The sequence below is a fragment of the Mesocricetus auratus genome, unplaced genomic scaffold, assembly GCF_017639785.1.
Source record: "Mesocricetus auratus isolate SY011 unplaced genomic scaffold, BCM_Maur_2.0 Super-Scaffold_100025, whole genome shotgun sequence".
Lineage (NCBI taxonomy): Eukaryota > Metazoa > Chordata > Mammalia > Rodentia > Cricetidae > Mesocricetus > Mesocricetus auratus.
In genome coordinates, this window is record NW_024429206.1 from 13,614,968 (window position 1) to 13,630,285 (window position 15,318).

At 42.1% G+C, this 15,318-nt stretch overlaps 1 protein-coding gene across 8 annotated transcripts in view; it reads right to left on the bottom strand.

Moving 5' to 3' along the window:
- Positions 1–369: 369 nt before the first annotated feature.
- Ift81 (intraflagellar transport 81) overlaps positions 370–15,318 on the bottom strand; it is an 88,912-nt gene continuing 73,963 nt past the window's right edge. For 5 of the 8 annotated variants that reach the window (XM_040731322.1, XM_040731320.1, XM_040731325.1 and 2 more), the window contains 6 exons: positions 11,997–12,083; positions 11,605–11,676; positions 11,038–11,123; positions 5,341–5,386; positions 933–1,076; positions 370–545 (listed from right to left, as the gene is read on the bottom strand). In XM_040731322.1, coding sequence (XP_040587256.1) covers positions 495–545; positions 933–1,076; positions 5,341–5,386; positions 11,038–11,123; positions 11,605–11,676; positions 11,997–12,083 — 486 coding nt within the window. In that variant the 3' untranslated portion in view covers positions 370–494. Of the gene's footprint in view, positions 1,077–5,340; positions 5,387–11,037; positions 11,124–11,604; positions 11,677–11,996; positions 12,084–15,318 lie in introns of all 8 variants that reach the window. The other 3 variants (XR_005870969.1, XM_040731323.1, XM_040731324.1) reach the window with 3 other exon arrangements.

The following is a 15,318-nucleotide window of genomic DNA, read 5'->3' on the forward strand; positions in this document are numbered from 1 at the left end:
TCCACATTACATTTACATTTTATGACAATTTTTATACTTATAACAGTCCTAAGAACAATCATATGATTGTATTATTAGCTCTCATTTTGATGCTTGGTGAAAATGGACAATAATCCTGTGAGATGAGAAATGAATATTATAAGATACTCTTTTTTTTTTTTCTTTGGTTTTTCGAGACAGGGTTTCTCTGTGGCTTTGGAGGCTGTCCTGGAACTCGCTTGGTAGTCCAGGCTGGTCTCGAACTCACAGAGATCCACCTGCCTCTGCCTCCCGAGTGCTGGGATTAAAGGCGTGCGCCACCAACACCCGGCTAAGATACTCTTAAAAGAAAAAAATGGACACAATTATATTATTTAAGATCAACAGCCATGACATGTACTGAGCTTTATTTGCTTTTAAATCACATGAGGAGAACAAATGCTTTTCAAAATATTAAACTGGTTTGCATTTACAGAAGAGAAAGAAACTGAAGTGAACCGTAGGGACTGCTGACTTCAGACAAGGGTTTCTTCAAAACAAGAGATACTAGTTCCTAAAAGAGTCCTCTAGGGTCGGAAAAAAGATTGAGAAAAACATTAATCCACTGTTATTACAGCCTTAAAAACTACATGGTTCTTAATGGACACATGTTTACATTACAGATAGCAAGCTCAGTCCCTTTCCCATAACTCAGGACACCACTCGACGGCTAAACTAAACAACGCAAGCCTCTTCTTCATGTTAAAAAAGACCTTTAAACATGATCTGCCTTCACTTCATTTTCCAAGACAACTTTAGGAGGAGGGAGTCTGAAAGCAAACGGATGCACAATCCCTTCCAAGAAGGAAGTGCCTTGTGCTGGTGATGCACTCGCCCGCAGCATCTGAAGCCCAGCCGCATGGCACGCGATGGGCTCAGAGCACCAGCCGGTCCTCTCCGCCCTCCTGAATTACCTGACCGATGCAAGTCTGGCTTTGCTGCTTTAGAAAGCACTGCTTCTTACACTCCATCAGCTGTTCCAGATCTCGCCACATCTTTGCTTGCTTCATATTTGGACCATGACTTTCTCGTACAGCCTTTTGCTTTTCCCGGAGTTTCTATCATTGAAAACAAAAAGAATAATAATGAATTAGTTAAAGAGGTTTACTTCTGTCATCATGAGCGGAGGGTGTTCTGCACATTTCATGAGTGATAATGAAGCAACTATGTTCTCCTCTGAAACATTTACACTAAGAATGTCTAAAAAGTTAACTAAATTTAAGGTGCCCTAAACCTGAAGTCAAAAAGATCAGCAAAAGGAGCTGAAGAGATGCCTCAGGGGCTAAGAACACTTGCCACTCTAGCAGAAGACTCAGGTTTGATTCCCAGTACCTACATGGTGGCTCACAACTATCTGGAACTGCCGTCCAGGGGCTCTGGTGAATGATGTAGCACACTTACACACATGTAGGCAACAGTTACACATAAAACAAACAAGAATATTGCTTCCCAGCCTTTTGGCTAAGATCAAGTGTAAGAGCTGGGCGGTGGTGGCGCACGCCTTTAATTCCAGCACTCGGGAGGCAGAGGCAGGTGGATCTCTTGTGAGTTCAAGACCAGCCTGGTCTACAGAGTGAGTTCCAGGACAACCTCCAAAGCAATACAGAGAGACTCTGTCAAAAAACAAAAACAAAACAAAAAACAAAAAAGATCAAGTATAAGGAACAAAAAAAAAAAAATCATGAGAAAAATAAAGAAAGGGAGGGGAAAGGAAAGGATGAGGGGGAGGGGAAAGGGAAAGGGGAGGGGGAGGGGAGGGAAAAGGGGAGAAACAAAGGAACCAGGGAAGCAGTCTGGTCTGAGAGCACAGAATGTCAACTCAAAGGACCCGAGGTTCAGCTGTGGCTTTGTCACCAGTTTTAAGCAAGGTACTTAGGTTCCAGGGACCCCAGCTTTCTCAATTGCCAACTGTAGTGAATAACAGAGAACAATAAAGTATGAGCCTTATACTCTTCTTTCTCATGTGATAACAGATGGAAATACTTGATAACCTATATTGTGTTGTGTATGTTATCATCAATAGATGCTATATTCTATCCTGAAAGTATGTCCATTCTACGTAAGTTCAAATTATCAAACCACATGCATATCTTCTTCAGAGACATGGTTATTTTTAAAAAAAGGTGTTTGCCATTTAATAAGCCAAAATCCCTATGAGAATTTTTTTTTTCGAGACAGGGTTTCTCTGTGGCTTTGGAGGCTGTCCTGGTACTAGCTCTTGTAGACCAGGCTGGTCTCGAACTCACAGAGATCCGCCTGCCTCTGCCTCCCGAGTGCTGGGATTAAAGGCGTGCGCCACCACCGCCCGGCGAGAATTTTTTTTAAATAAATAAGACAGTCAGGTAGATCTCTGGGAGTTTGAGGCCAGCTTGATTTACAATTCCAGGACTGCCAGTGCCACATGGAGAAACCTGTCTCAAAGAACAAACAAAAAAGACATATTCATTTTTACTTTATGAGTGTTTTGCCTATATGTATGTCTGTGCACTATGTGCATGTATGGTTCCCATGGAGGCCAGAAGGGGGTGTTGAATCCCCTGGGACTTGAGTTACAGATGCGTGTGAGCTGCCATGTGGGTGCTGGGAATTGAACCCTGGTCCTGTGGAAGAGCAGGCAGTGCTCTTAACCACTGAGCCATCTCCCTCTAGCTCCCAGAATTATTTTTGTTACTAACACTGTAGGCAGTTCCACCTGCTAAATCTGTTTTACTTATTGACCATAATTATAAAGAGAAGTAAAGAATGTTTAGTTGCAAACATATGCGTTGGTTCTGCAGACTGAGGAAGGCTGACGGAAAAGCGTAGACAGGATGAGGAGATAACGGGAAAGAAGGGAGGAGCTGGTGGTGTACTTATACGGAAAGAGGGTAACAGAAACGCCAACAGACACGGTGAGACAACCAAGGGGGGGGGAAACGCCAACAGACACAGTGAGACAACCACCGGGGAGAAGGGAGAAGAGCAGCCACCACACAGCAGCACGCCCAGCTTTCCTCTCTTAGGACACAGCTCATCCGCCGTGCAGGACAAGTGAGAACGCTGGTGGCTGACGCTTGCCCAAATAAGAGGATGAACCCGGATGAAGGCGAGATTTAAACCACTGATTAAATACTGCCCACCCAGTTATGGACGCTGAAAGTAAGTATCAGAAAACAGTGAGAGAACACACAGGGGAATTTTCGGATATAATTGTGACACAACCAACCACTTTTTATGTAATACAGAAAGTACATGATTAGCATGTGAAAGTTTATGCTGTGAGTAATGTATCTCACTACAGACATGTTTATGTTCACAAATTAAAAGTATTTGGAAAGACCATTAAAGTATACTAAGAATTTTAAGAGTTCTGAGCACAACTTTTTCAGATATGGTAAACCTAAATTATAACTTTTCTTATATTACCTTGCCAAATTACCTGGCAAAAATTTCCTTGCCAAAAATGCTAACAACTTATAAAAATTATTTAAAGAGCCAGCTACGGATGGTAAGAGTGTCTGCTGCTCAAGCGTGGGGCTCTGTTTTGGACCCCATAACCTACACCTGTAACCTCAGCACTGGGAGGAGGATACAGACAGGAGGACCCCTGGGGCATGGTGAGGGAGAAGCTCGGATCTCACAGTTCAGTGTGAGCCCTGTCCCAAGGGAACAGGTTCAGAGCAATAGAAGAGGGCACCCATGGGTCTCTGGCCTCTGCAAGCTTGTGTGCAATGCACACTTGGAAACTTAAGTCTGCCTCATTCTGCTTAAAAATACTTTATATCCCACTGTTCTTACAGCTTTCTTGCTTAAGTAAAATATTGCACTAGAAGGAGCAAGGATTTCTTCCCGGTACTGTAGACTGAAACTAGGCTCGTGTACATTATCAGCACATATATCACCACCGAGCTTTACTCAGCCCGATAATCCATAGATGATTTAGAAATTAAGCTTGTTAAGGGGATTTAAGGTTTCATAAACATTTCCATATACATTAACATTCATCAGATACTTTTCCTAATTAAAAGACTGTGTGTGTGCGTGTGTGCATGTGTGTGTGTGTGTACGCGTGTGAGAGAGGCAGAGAGAAAGAGAGAGACAGAGAGACAGAGACAGATAGACAGAGAGAGAGAGGTGTTTTGTCTGCGTGTATGTCTGCACCACATGCATGCCTGGTGCCCACAGAGGCCAGAAGAGGACTTTGGAACTCCTGGAACTGGAGTTACAGACAGTTGTGAGCTGCTATGTGGGTGCTGGGAATTGAATGCGGTCCTCTGGAGGAGTTGCCAGTACTCTTAACCACTGAGTCATCTCTCCAGCTCTCCAGGACTTTTCTAAACATGGATCTTTAGATGAAAGTCTACTGACAATTGTAATAACTTCTAAAAATCTAAACAATCTATTTATTGTTAATGGTTTTTACAAATGAATATTAATATAAACTAATTAAAATACATTATTTTCTCCTCCTTCCCTCCGTCCTTTCTTTCTTTGAGACAGGGTTTCTCTGCATTGCTTTGGAGCCTGTCCTGGAACTCACTCTGTACATCAGGCTGGCTTCGAACTCAGAGTTCCACCCGCCTCTGCCTCCTGAGTGCACCTCCAACACCCAGCCCTCCTTTCTTTTTTTAATGTTTTTCAGGACAGGGTTTCTCTATGTAGCCCTGGAGGTCCTGGAACTTATTCTGGCCTTGAACTCACAGAGATCCACCTGTCTCTGCTTCCTGAGTGTTGGGATTGAAGATGTGTGCCACTACCAGCTGGCTAGGGAACACACATACAAACATACACACACATACACACACACACACACACACACACACACACACACACACACACGACAGAGAGAGAGAGAGAGAGAGAGAGAGAGAGAGAGAGAGAGAGAGAGAGAGAGAGAGAGAGAGAGAGAGAGAGAGAGAGAGATGTGCTTGGAGGTCAGAAGACCTCTAATGTGAGTTGGTTATCTTCTAGTACATGAATCCCAAGAAAGAACTCAGGTCACCAGGCTAACCACACTTTAACACTCAGCACTGTCTCACTAGTTAGTCCCTTTAAATTCTTAAGAAAGGAATTAACAACTCCTAAAACTGTAGCCTTCTAAAAGAATGACAATGTCAGAGCTATATAATAGTCTGAATTAGAAACATTAAAAAATAGCCGGGCGGTGGTGGCACACACGCCTTTAATCCCAGCACTCGGGAGGCAGAGGCAGGCGGATCTCTGTGAGTTCGAGGCCAGGTTGGACGACAGCCTCCAAAACAGAGAAACCCTGTCTCGTAAAACCAAAAAAAAAAAAAAAAAAAAAAAAAGTCTGAATTAGAAACATTAAAAAATAATTCTTACCTTACCAAGGTTTTCTTGTTCAGTAATATTTTTGGTATACTGTTCTCTAGGGAGGAAACACATGATTTTACTTCAACTCGAATTGATATAAACACACAACTGAATTATAAACTAGCATATCTATATACAATTACAGTTTAGGGCAGAATCAGAGTGAAACTCATCAGATACTTTGTTTTTTCTCATGTTCAGTCATTTCTTCTACTAAACAGTAATTTAAAGGGGGGGATCATTATATGGGAAATTAAGTTAAGAAAATTAAGATGTTAAATTCTATTTTTGGTTAATCTACCCTTAAAACAATGGCAACCCATTTGCTTAAATTACACATTGCCTTTTAGAGTCTGCAGAGAGAAGGAGCACATATTAAACAAACACTGAACAGTGTCTGCCTCTGCAACTCGACTTCCAGGAACTCACTCTACAGAAGAATTCCCATGACTTAAGAAACTTTAAGCAAATACTGTTCACTTCAATGTGTATGAGATACTGAAAACATGTTGCTGGGGATGTCTAGGTAGATTATAGTTATCTGTTCAAAGGAGCAATACAGAACTGTGATAAAGAATGAGACAAGTCTGCACATACTGACGTGGAAAAATTCTAAATAAAGATAACTTAATATTTTCATATGTACATGTTTATGTGCATAAGTACATATATATATGTGTACATTTCTCATGCATTTGCTAACATATACACATACAGATGTATTAGCATTTTATATTTTTTAGAATCTCAAGTAGCCCAGTCTGACCTCAAACTTAGTGTACAACAAGGCTAGTCTTGACATCCTGGCCTTCCTGTCTTCACCTCCCAAGTGCTGGTGTTTATGGAGGGGGGCCACCACACTCAATTCCTTTCTCCTTTTCTTTTCCTTTCTTCCTTCTTCTCTTTCTCTTTTGTTGTTTTTCAAGACAGGGTTTCTCTGTGTAGCTTTGGAGTCCTGTTCTGGAACTCGCTCTGTAGACCAGGCTGGTCTGGAACCCACTGCCTTCCAAGTACTGAGATTAAAGGTGTTCACCACATATATACATACACCTCTAACAAGTACTGAGATTAAAGGTGTACACCACATACATACACCTCTAACAAGTACTGAGATTAAAGGTGTACACCACATACATACACCTCTAACAAGTACTGAGATTAAAGGTGTACACCACATACATACACCTCTAACAAGTACTGAGATTAAAGGTGTACACCACATACATACATACATACACCTCTAACAAGGTCCCACCATTTTTCTCAGACCAGTCCTAAACCCACAATTCTCTAATGTCAGCCTTCGAAGTGCCGAGACTACAGGAGTGTGTCACCATGTTCATCCTTTTTGTTTGTTTGTTTTTTTCCAGACAGGGTTTCTCTATATTGTTTTGGAGGCTTCCTGGAACTCACTCTGTAGACCAGGCTGGCCTCGAACTCACAGAGATCCACCTGCCTCTACCTCCCGAGTTCTGGGACTAAAGGTGTGCGCCACCAATGCCCGGTCACCATGTTCATCTTAAAGCACTCAATATCTGTACATGCTACTCCATAATGATTGCTCTAGGTTTTACAAATATTTTATAAGATTAAAAATCTCATTCTAATGTAAAATATTTAAATGTATTTAAAAATCAAGGCACAATTATATATTCATGCTGTGTAAGAAAAAAAGAGCAAGATTTAAATAAAGTAGGTGACATGTTAAGGTCAAAGACTGAAGGGTAAAGATTAAGGAACAGATGGCAGGTGTCCAGACTGGTTTATGCCAACTTGACACAAGCTTGAGTCATTTAGGAAAAGGGACTCTCAATTATGAAAATGCCTCCATAAGATCAGGCTTGCGGTAAGCCTGTAATGCATTTTATTAATCAGTAATCAATGTAAAGGGCCCTGGCCACTGTGAGAGATGCCACTCCAGGACTGATGGTCTTGGGTAAAAGCAGCAGACTACGAAAGCCATGAAGGCCAAGCCAGTAAACAGCACCCCTCACGGTCTGCTTCAGCTCCTGTCTCCAGGGTCCAGGCCTGCTTGAGTTCCTGTCCTGACTTCTGATACTTACAAGCTGATCTAAACCTTTTCCTCCCTAAAATGATTTTGGGCAATGGTGTTTTATCACAGCACTAGAAACTCTAACTAAATAAGGAATATGGGAGGAGACTTTAAATCTTATAATTGTTTGCTTGTTTACTTGGGGGAGAGGGATGTTCTGAGACAGGGTTTTTCTGAATAATAGTCCTGGTTTTGTATTTACAGAGATCCACCTGCCTCTGCCTGCTGAGTACAGGGATTAAAGGCCTGCACAACCATGCCTGGCTAGATCTTATATTTAACTGCAAACAATGTTCTTGTGTCTCTGGGCAAACTTAGATTTTATTGGAAGAATAAAGCAAGATAAGATGGAGAATCTAAGATATCATGAGCCACAAAAGAGAGAATCCAGCAGCTCAGCAGAGAAAGACCATGCCTCTGTGTTTGAGGGGCAGGGAGGACGGCAGAGAAAGCACTCACAGCCCTTGTGGAGAAGCACAGGCGGCATCTGCACACAAGATCAAGAGTGGAGATGGTCAACAATCCCACCAGCCTGCATTTGCCCTTAAAATTCATGAAATATAGCTGGGCATTGGTGGCGCACTCCTTTAGTCCCAGTATTGGGGAGGCAGATGCAGGCGGATCTCTCTGAGTTTGAAGGCAGGCAGTCTGGTCTACAGAGTGAGTTCCAGGACAGGTTCCAAAGCAATACAGAGAAACCCTGTCTCACAAACTACACACACACACACACACACACACACACACACACACACACACACACACACACACGAAACACAAGGTTCAACTGCTTGCTTTCCATGTTCCCCAAATGACTACTAGGATAAGTTAAATGACACAGTAACTCTAGAAGAATGTGTGGAGCCAGGTGTGGTGGTGCACACTTTTAATCCCAGCACTCAGGAGACAGAGGCAGGTTAGTCTCTGAGTTTGAGGTCAGCCTGGTCTACAGAGTTAGTTCCAGGACAGCCAGAGCTACACAGAGAAACCCTGTCTTGGGGGACAAAAAAGTATGGTCATAGCTCAGATGGCTTTAGGGAATTCACTAATTCACTAGTATCTTAGGTCTGAGACTTGTCCAAATTGTTTTAGCATTCTCATTTACATAAAAATTTCTCAGGAAACCAACAGGCTTATAGTAGTATGCTACTCTAACCTGGCATGCACAAGGCTCTAGGTTTGCACCTAATACCTTGGTGAGATGGCAGTTGGGGGTGGGGTTAAAAGAAAACTAAACAGGTTATTTCCTAAACCTTTGGGTTAATTAAAAGAACCAGAATATTGAAAATGGAATAACAATATTTTTTGTCTCTATAATATTTTTAAACGTGTCCAACACCATTTTTTCCACATTATTCTTCAGAATTATTTTTCAGTTACAATTTTGAATTTGTGTATGTGTATGCACTTGAATATACACAAGTGCATCAGAGGACAACTTGCAGGAGTATGTCCTCATCTTCCATAGTGTGGGTCCCAGGTGTCTTATTCAGGTTGTCAGGCTTGGTGGCAAGCACCTGTGCCTTGAGTCATTTTGCTGCACCCCTTTTAATAATATTTGAATGTACTGCTATAGTCATGTGTTGTGTTTCTTTTTTAATTATTGTTGCCTTTTAAGCTATGGCTAACCTATTTAGCAACTGCAACTTCACTGCTAGCAGCAGTGTCTAGGCTGCAATAACCAAAGCCTGGGGGGATTTTGTTCCCTCAGGCGCCAAGTCTTTTAGAGTTACTAAGGAAACTTATTTAAATCTCTGTCCCGCTAGAGAACTCAAGATTCAAAGCTCACCTCCCTGTGCCTCCCAAGAAGTCCTCGAGCTCATGCGTTTTTTTTCTCACCTGTCCTTATAAACTCTTCTTCACCTGGCTCCTCCCTACACTTTCCTGTCAGCTAGTTGCTGACCCAGCCTCCTGCCTACAGGTGAATTTTATTTAATCATATAATCATTGCATCATTAAACAAATGTTCCAGAGTATAAACAAAAGTAACACACCTTAAAATAATATTCTACAACAGTCATGGCACAATACTTTTCCACAAAACAACTAGGGAATAGAAAGTTTATAGTGATTGATTGTTGATGTATGCATGCAGGTGCACTCCTCCATGTGGGTGGTGTAGAAGTCAAAGGCTGACTTCAGCAATCTTTCTCATGTCTAAAGCAGTCTCTCTCACAGAACCTAGGGCTTGTTGTGTTCTAGATAGACGGGATGGCCAGTGAGCCCCGTTGGAAATGCTTGCTTCTGACCTCAGTGCTAGTTATAGGCACACGCCATCACATCTGTTCTTTATGTGGGCACTGGAAATTCTCATTGGGGTCTCGTGCTCGTACAGTGAGCACTTTACTCGGGGAGCCTCCTCCCCAGCTGCATGGATTTTGTTTAAATAAGAACTACTTTACGCTTGTTTGTATGTACATTCAAACACCTGTGCCGCAGCACATGCGTGGAGGAGGTCAGAGGACAACTTGAGGGACTAGATTCTCTTCTTCCCTTTTGTGGGTTCTGGGGATTGGACCCCCACCAGGCCACCCTGCTGGCCTCACACTGGTTTTTTAGTGATCATGTACATCCTGTCAGAAAATGACTGAACATTTAAAAGTTCAAAAGCATTTTTCCTTCTTCCTTTTATACTGATAACCTTAAAGAAGTGAATTAAATTTCTAAAATGTCTAATTTTCAATAACAAATCATCTACTCTCATTTCTTACCACTGACAATATAGACTATAAGAGGAAAGTTTGCATTCTTTGGAAGAACCTAAACTGGACTTTTATATTTTAATATGTGAGAGCATGCATTACAGTCACTCTCTTCACAGGGGAGCTCCAGTCTGGCTTGCCTTCCAGTGCACTACAGAGACTCTGTTACAGACTACTTCCTAGGCTCCTTTCTCATAACACTAATGCATTGGAAATCTCAATTAAAAGCCTCAGTGTGACCCCTACCCTTTTGTGTTCTTACTGGACAGTAAAAAGAAAACATCTGAACTGTGATGAAGGGTGAAGAAGACTTATCTTCCATTACGGCATTTTATTACAACTTGCAATTTAGCTATAAATGTATTTTAAGGCCAGGGTTGATTCATTACAGTATGCCACAAGTTGAGACTACAAAAAGTCACCATTTAAGGACTAAATAGTTCTCATTCTAAAGGCTGGCAATACTGCAGTCACATGATTTCTAGCTAAAAGGCAGTTGTCACACTGCACAATTAGTAGGCAGATGACCAGAGTCCCAGCCATGTGTGCTTAAAGAATCAGCATTAAAACGTTAATGCTTATGGAGAGCAAATACACAAGTGCACATATTCTTGGAGGTGGGCCTGGGGTTAATGATTAATGGAACATGAAAGGGTTCAGACCCAGACAGTGGTGATGGCTCAGCATTATAAGTGTAAGCAGTGCCACTAATTGCATTTAGAGGTGGCTAAAGTATAAATTTTATATAAACATATATATATTTACAACATAAAAAAGCAAGCAAGAAGTACAGTTATATGTATTCCTACCCAGTTAGAAGGGCTAGGACAACCTAAGGTTCAGTCTTCAATGGTGGCTTAGCATGTGATAACGGAAATGCCCTTATCTCTTTTATGTATAACCCTTGCACAGGTAAAAACACGGAGCAAATAGTATCAAAATCAGATGACTTGCCTGATTGCTCTCCTTTTCTCTTGCTGATCAGAGGAAACATAGGCCTTCATCTCGTCAGTTGCTCGACGAAGCTGAACTTCCAGGTTCTAAAGGCAAAGACAGGCTTCAGGAAGTCTTTACTGTTGGGGATCTCAGAAGGGGCCTACAAAATGGCTCAGTAGGTAAAGGCACCAGCTGCAAAGTCTAACAACCCAAGTTTCATCCCCAAGATTGACACAGTCAAAGGAGAGTCCTGCAAGTTGTTCTCTGACCTCTACAGACGCACCAGGGCACATGGTATTCATGGGCACACACATACACAATAAATCCATCAGTCAATGCAATAAGTTTTAGTCAAGTGTGGTGATGCACGCCTTTGATCCCAGCCTTCAGGAAGCAGAGGCAGGTAGATCTCTTTGAGTTCAAGGCCAACCTGGTCTACATAGTCTACATAGTGAGCTTCAGGACAGCCAAGACTACATAGCAACCCCATCTTGAAAACAAAACAAAACAAAAAACCAAGCAAACAAAAAGTAACAATTTTAATTTCTTTTCAGGAAAGCTTCTGATGCATATTCTTTGCCTTACCTTAATCACACAGTTTGTATAATGGTATCTACTTTCCTCCTGAAGGCATTCTTCACGGAGTCCTCGCACTTCCTACAATACATAATGTTGAGTGGGCAACAAATTACTGGGAGAATAAAAGAGAAGACGCACAACAGAAGGGTGACCATCAGAATCATCTCCCACAAGTTCGTCTACAGGACCAGTCTACCACTGGTCCCCAGATGACTCCTAAGACTTTCTAACTTGCAGGCGCACTTACTCACTAAGCTCTACCATGACTAGCACTCCGGTAAGAGCTAGGGACATGAGCACTGAGGAAGACAGATGTAAGAACTCGAGACACTGAGGGGGTGAGAATGTGCACACATGGATAGCCTTTGCTAAACTTGAAATAAAAACTCCCTTCTTACCTGTTCTAATTTGGACCGATTGCTTTCAAGGCCTGCTGCACAGCTATCATACTGGGCTTTCTTTTCATCACACTCCTGCGTTAGTTCCTAGTTTGAAAAGGGCAGATGATTAAGTGAAAAACAATCGCATAAAACGTGGCTCTGAAACAATGCATGTCCTTGTCCGTCTTGTAACTTAACTCTAAGCTTCTTGGCATACTTACGGGTTATTTATACAACAATTGGACATTTGAGAATTATGACAGATAGAGGTGCTGATAAGAATAATAGCTTCCATGTCCTCTTCGGTGTGCCAGGCTCTTGCTTAGGAGCTGGGGATACAACAGGGAACAAAACAGTACTCCCCTAGTAACACTCATGCACAGGTTGTAAGAGTTCCTGTGGGCAGCTATAACCCAGACAGGAGCACACAGGATGCTCAGAGCTAACCCAGGCTTGGGAGCAGTGGGACTTCTTAGAGAAACTGAGAATGCGGGATTAGCAAGAATGGTTAGGGGGAGGCAAGCTGGGGAAGGAGTTGCTTTTTGTAAACAAACAAAAAAAGGAACACTGTATGTAAAGGACTGGAAGCAAAGGAGAAGAAAAATCCAGGAATGTAGGAGTAGTCCATTATCAGAGCGGGTCTTTGTGACTCATTTCAGGGCATATGAACGGGGCCCTGGACAATAATCACATCCTAGAACACTATCCTGAAGGAGATACTGACTGACACCTCCACACGATGTTCAGAGAACACTCAGAAAGGCCAGTCCTTGCCTAGACTATACTGCTATAAAGGGTAGAGTCAGTGTGAACTCAGTGAGATAATCTATATATCTTCTGCAAATGCACAGGAATGCTAATATCTACAAATGCTTGCTAAGGAGGACCAAGTATCTCTTAAAACCCAGAGCTGAAATGAATTGCTAACGAAGTGGAATCATCAGGACTAGAAATAAGAGATGAGCCGGGAGTTGGTGGCGCACACCTTTAATCTCAGCACTTGGGAGGCAGAGGCAGGTGGATCTCTGAGAGTTCGAGGCCTGCCTGGTCTACAGAGTGAGTTCCAGGACAGGCTCCAAAGCAATACAGAGAAACCCTGTCTCAAAAAACAAAACAAAACAGAAAACAAACAACAAACAAAAAAAGAAGAGATGGACAGTGGGTCCCCTGGGGAAGCGAGTCTAGACAGCACTGGGGAGTGAGCTCCACAGGGTAGAAGAAACCAGTGGGAACATGAGGGTGAGGAGCTCCAACTGAGGACCCCATCGTAGACACAAACTGATCTCAATTTGAGAACTTTCAAAGGGTTAGGGGCTAAAGAATAAGACTGAAAATCAGTCTGAAAATGACCTTGGCTCCACATAGTACCATTCTTGAAAACGAGCATTACTGTGGAAGAGTAGTGTTGCATGTGCTGTCCCTGTTGTATGGACTCCATATACTACAACAGTATAAAGGCTGAAAGAGCACCTGTGGTTTTATGTATTAAAATGAACTAACGGGGAGGCCAGTGAGACGGCTCAGGGGGTAACAGCACTTGCTGACAAGCCTGACATCCAAATCCAATCCCTGGGACTTACACAGGTAAAAAATTGAATCCCACAAGTTGCCCTCTGACTTCCATGCATGTACATGTACACACACATACACACACCCCACACACAAAATAAATGAATATAACAATCATATGTTCCGTAAGTAGGAAAAGGGCAGCAGCTGTGTGCACTTAGACTGCTTCTCAATAAGATGAACTTGGTACGGTTGATGACAGAGCCTTCTTTAAAACAAAATGAAACAAACAAAAATCCCCAGAATATTACTTTGTAGTTCTGGCTGGTCTAGAATTTAAACTTACTATGTAGACCAGTCTGGTCTCAAACTCTCAAAGATCTACCTGTCCCTGCCTTTCCAGTGCTGAGATTAAAGGCCTGTGTCATAATGACTAGCTGATGATATGTTTTTTTTTTCGTTGTTTTGTTTTGTTTTTTGTTTTACCTGTGAATCTGAAATCCAAATCAATCAAGATCTAGCTTGGCTGCCATGGGTGCTTGAACTCAGGCTGATTAGAGGTTTAGATTTCTCCACCTACATGGGCTAAGAACTTGCAAGCTGAGATATTAGCTCCAAACTGGCTCCCAGCTTATGACAAATCTAAAACATGAGGCCAAATAACTGAATGACCACTCCCTGCTGCCAGGATTTAAGAGATGAAAAATCTACCGGCATGGTGGCACATGTCTGTAGTCCTGGCTTTTGGGAGAGAGCTGCAGAGGGTATGGCTACCCTCTATAACAGCAGTATCTGTGGCCCAAGATGACCTCAATTCCCTTCCACCCATCCTACCACAAGCGCTGGCTTACAGGTGTTTGCCACAGGCCCAGTTTTATGCGGTGCTGGGGACTAACCCTAGCGCATGCTAGGCAAGCACTCTACCAGGTCTGAGCTACCTCCCTAATCGCTATATTCTTTCCCTTAAACAATTCTTGCAGATTGAATATAGCTTGGGGTTTTGGGTTTTTTTGAGACAGGATCTCATGGAGACCATGAGAGCTTCAAGCTCAATATGTAGCTGTAATCAAGGGTGACCTTGAACCTCTGATCCTTCTAGCTCTACCACATTCAGCTTAGTTTTACTTTTATAAGAAAAAATCAATCAGTAAAGAGTATTTCAAGAAAACTAAACTACCAGATTGTGTACTTTAAACTGATATATTAGCAATTACATATAATTATTCCATTAATTACACAGCTATAGAATTGCCTCAAGATGCTATTCTAGTTAGATGACTATAAAAATTTAGATAAATTATAAGTTATAAATCTTGAGTTGATGATACTCTTGGTTTTAAATAGTTGTAATACTCAATTTTAGAATGCATTCTAAGTATAATAGTTAACTGTAAGAGTCCCTAAACACTTGCGAGTAGCCCATTAAAGTTAAAGTATAAGATATTTTAAATTACTCTTGGTCTTTAAACATAGAACAGTGTCCCCAGGCATGATGACACACACTTTTAATCCTAGCACTTGGGGACTGAATGAAGAAGGCATATCTCTATGAATTCAAGTCCAGCCTGTTCTACAGAGTGACTTCCAGTTCAGCCAGGACTACATAGTAAGATCTTGACTTCAAACAAAATAAAACAAAACAAAATAAAAAGGCATGGCTTAAAAGGTTGAGGGATTCTCTTAGCTCAAGAGTTCTGGGCAGGGGCTGGAGAGACGGCTCCAAATTTAAGAGCACTAGCTGCTCTTACCTAGGTTCAATTCCCAGCAACCACTTGACAGCTCACAGCTGTTTGTTGACTCTGGTTCCAGGGGATCTGACACTTTCACACCA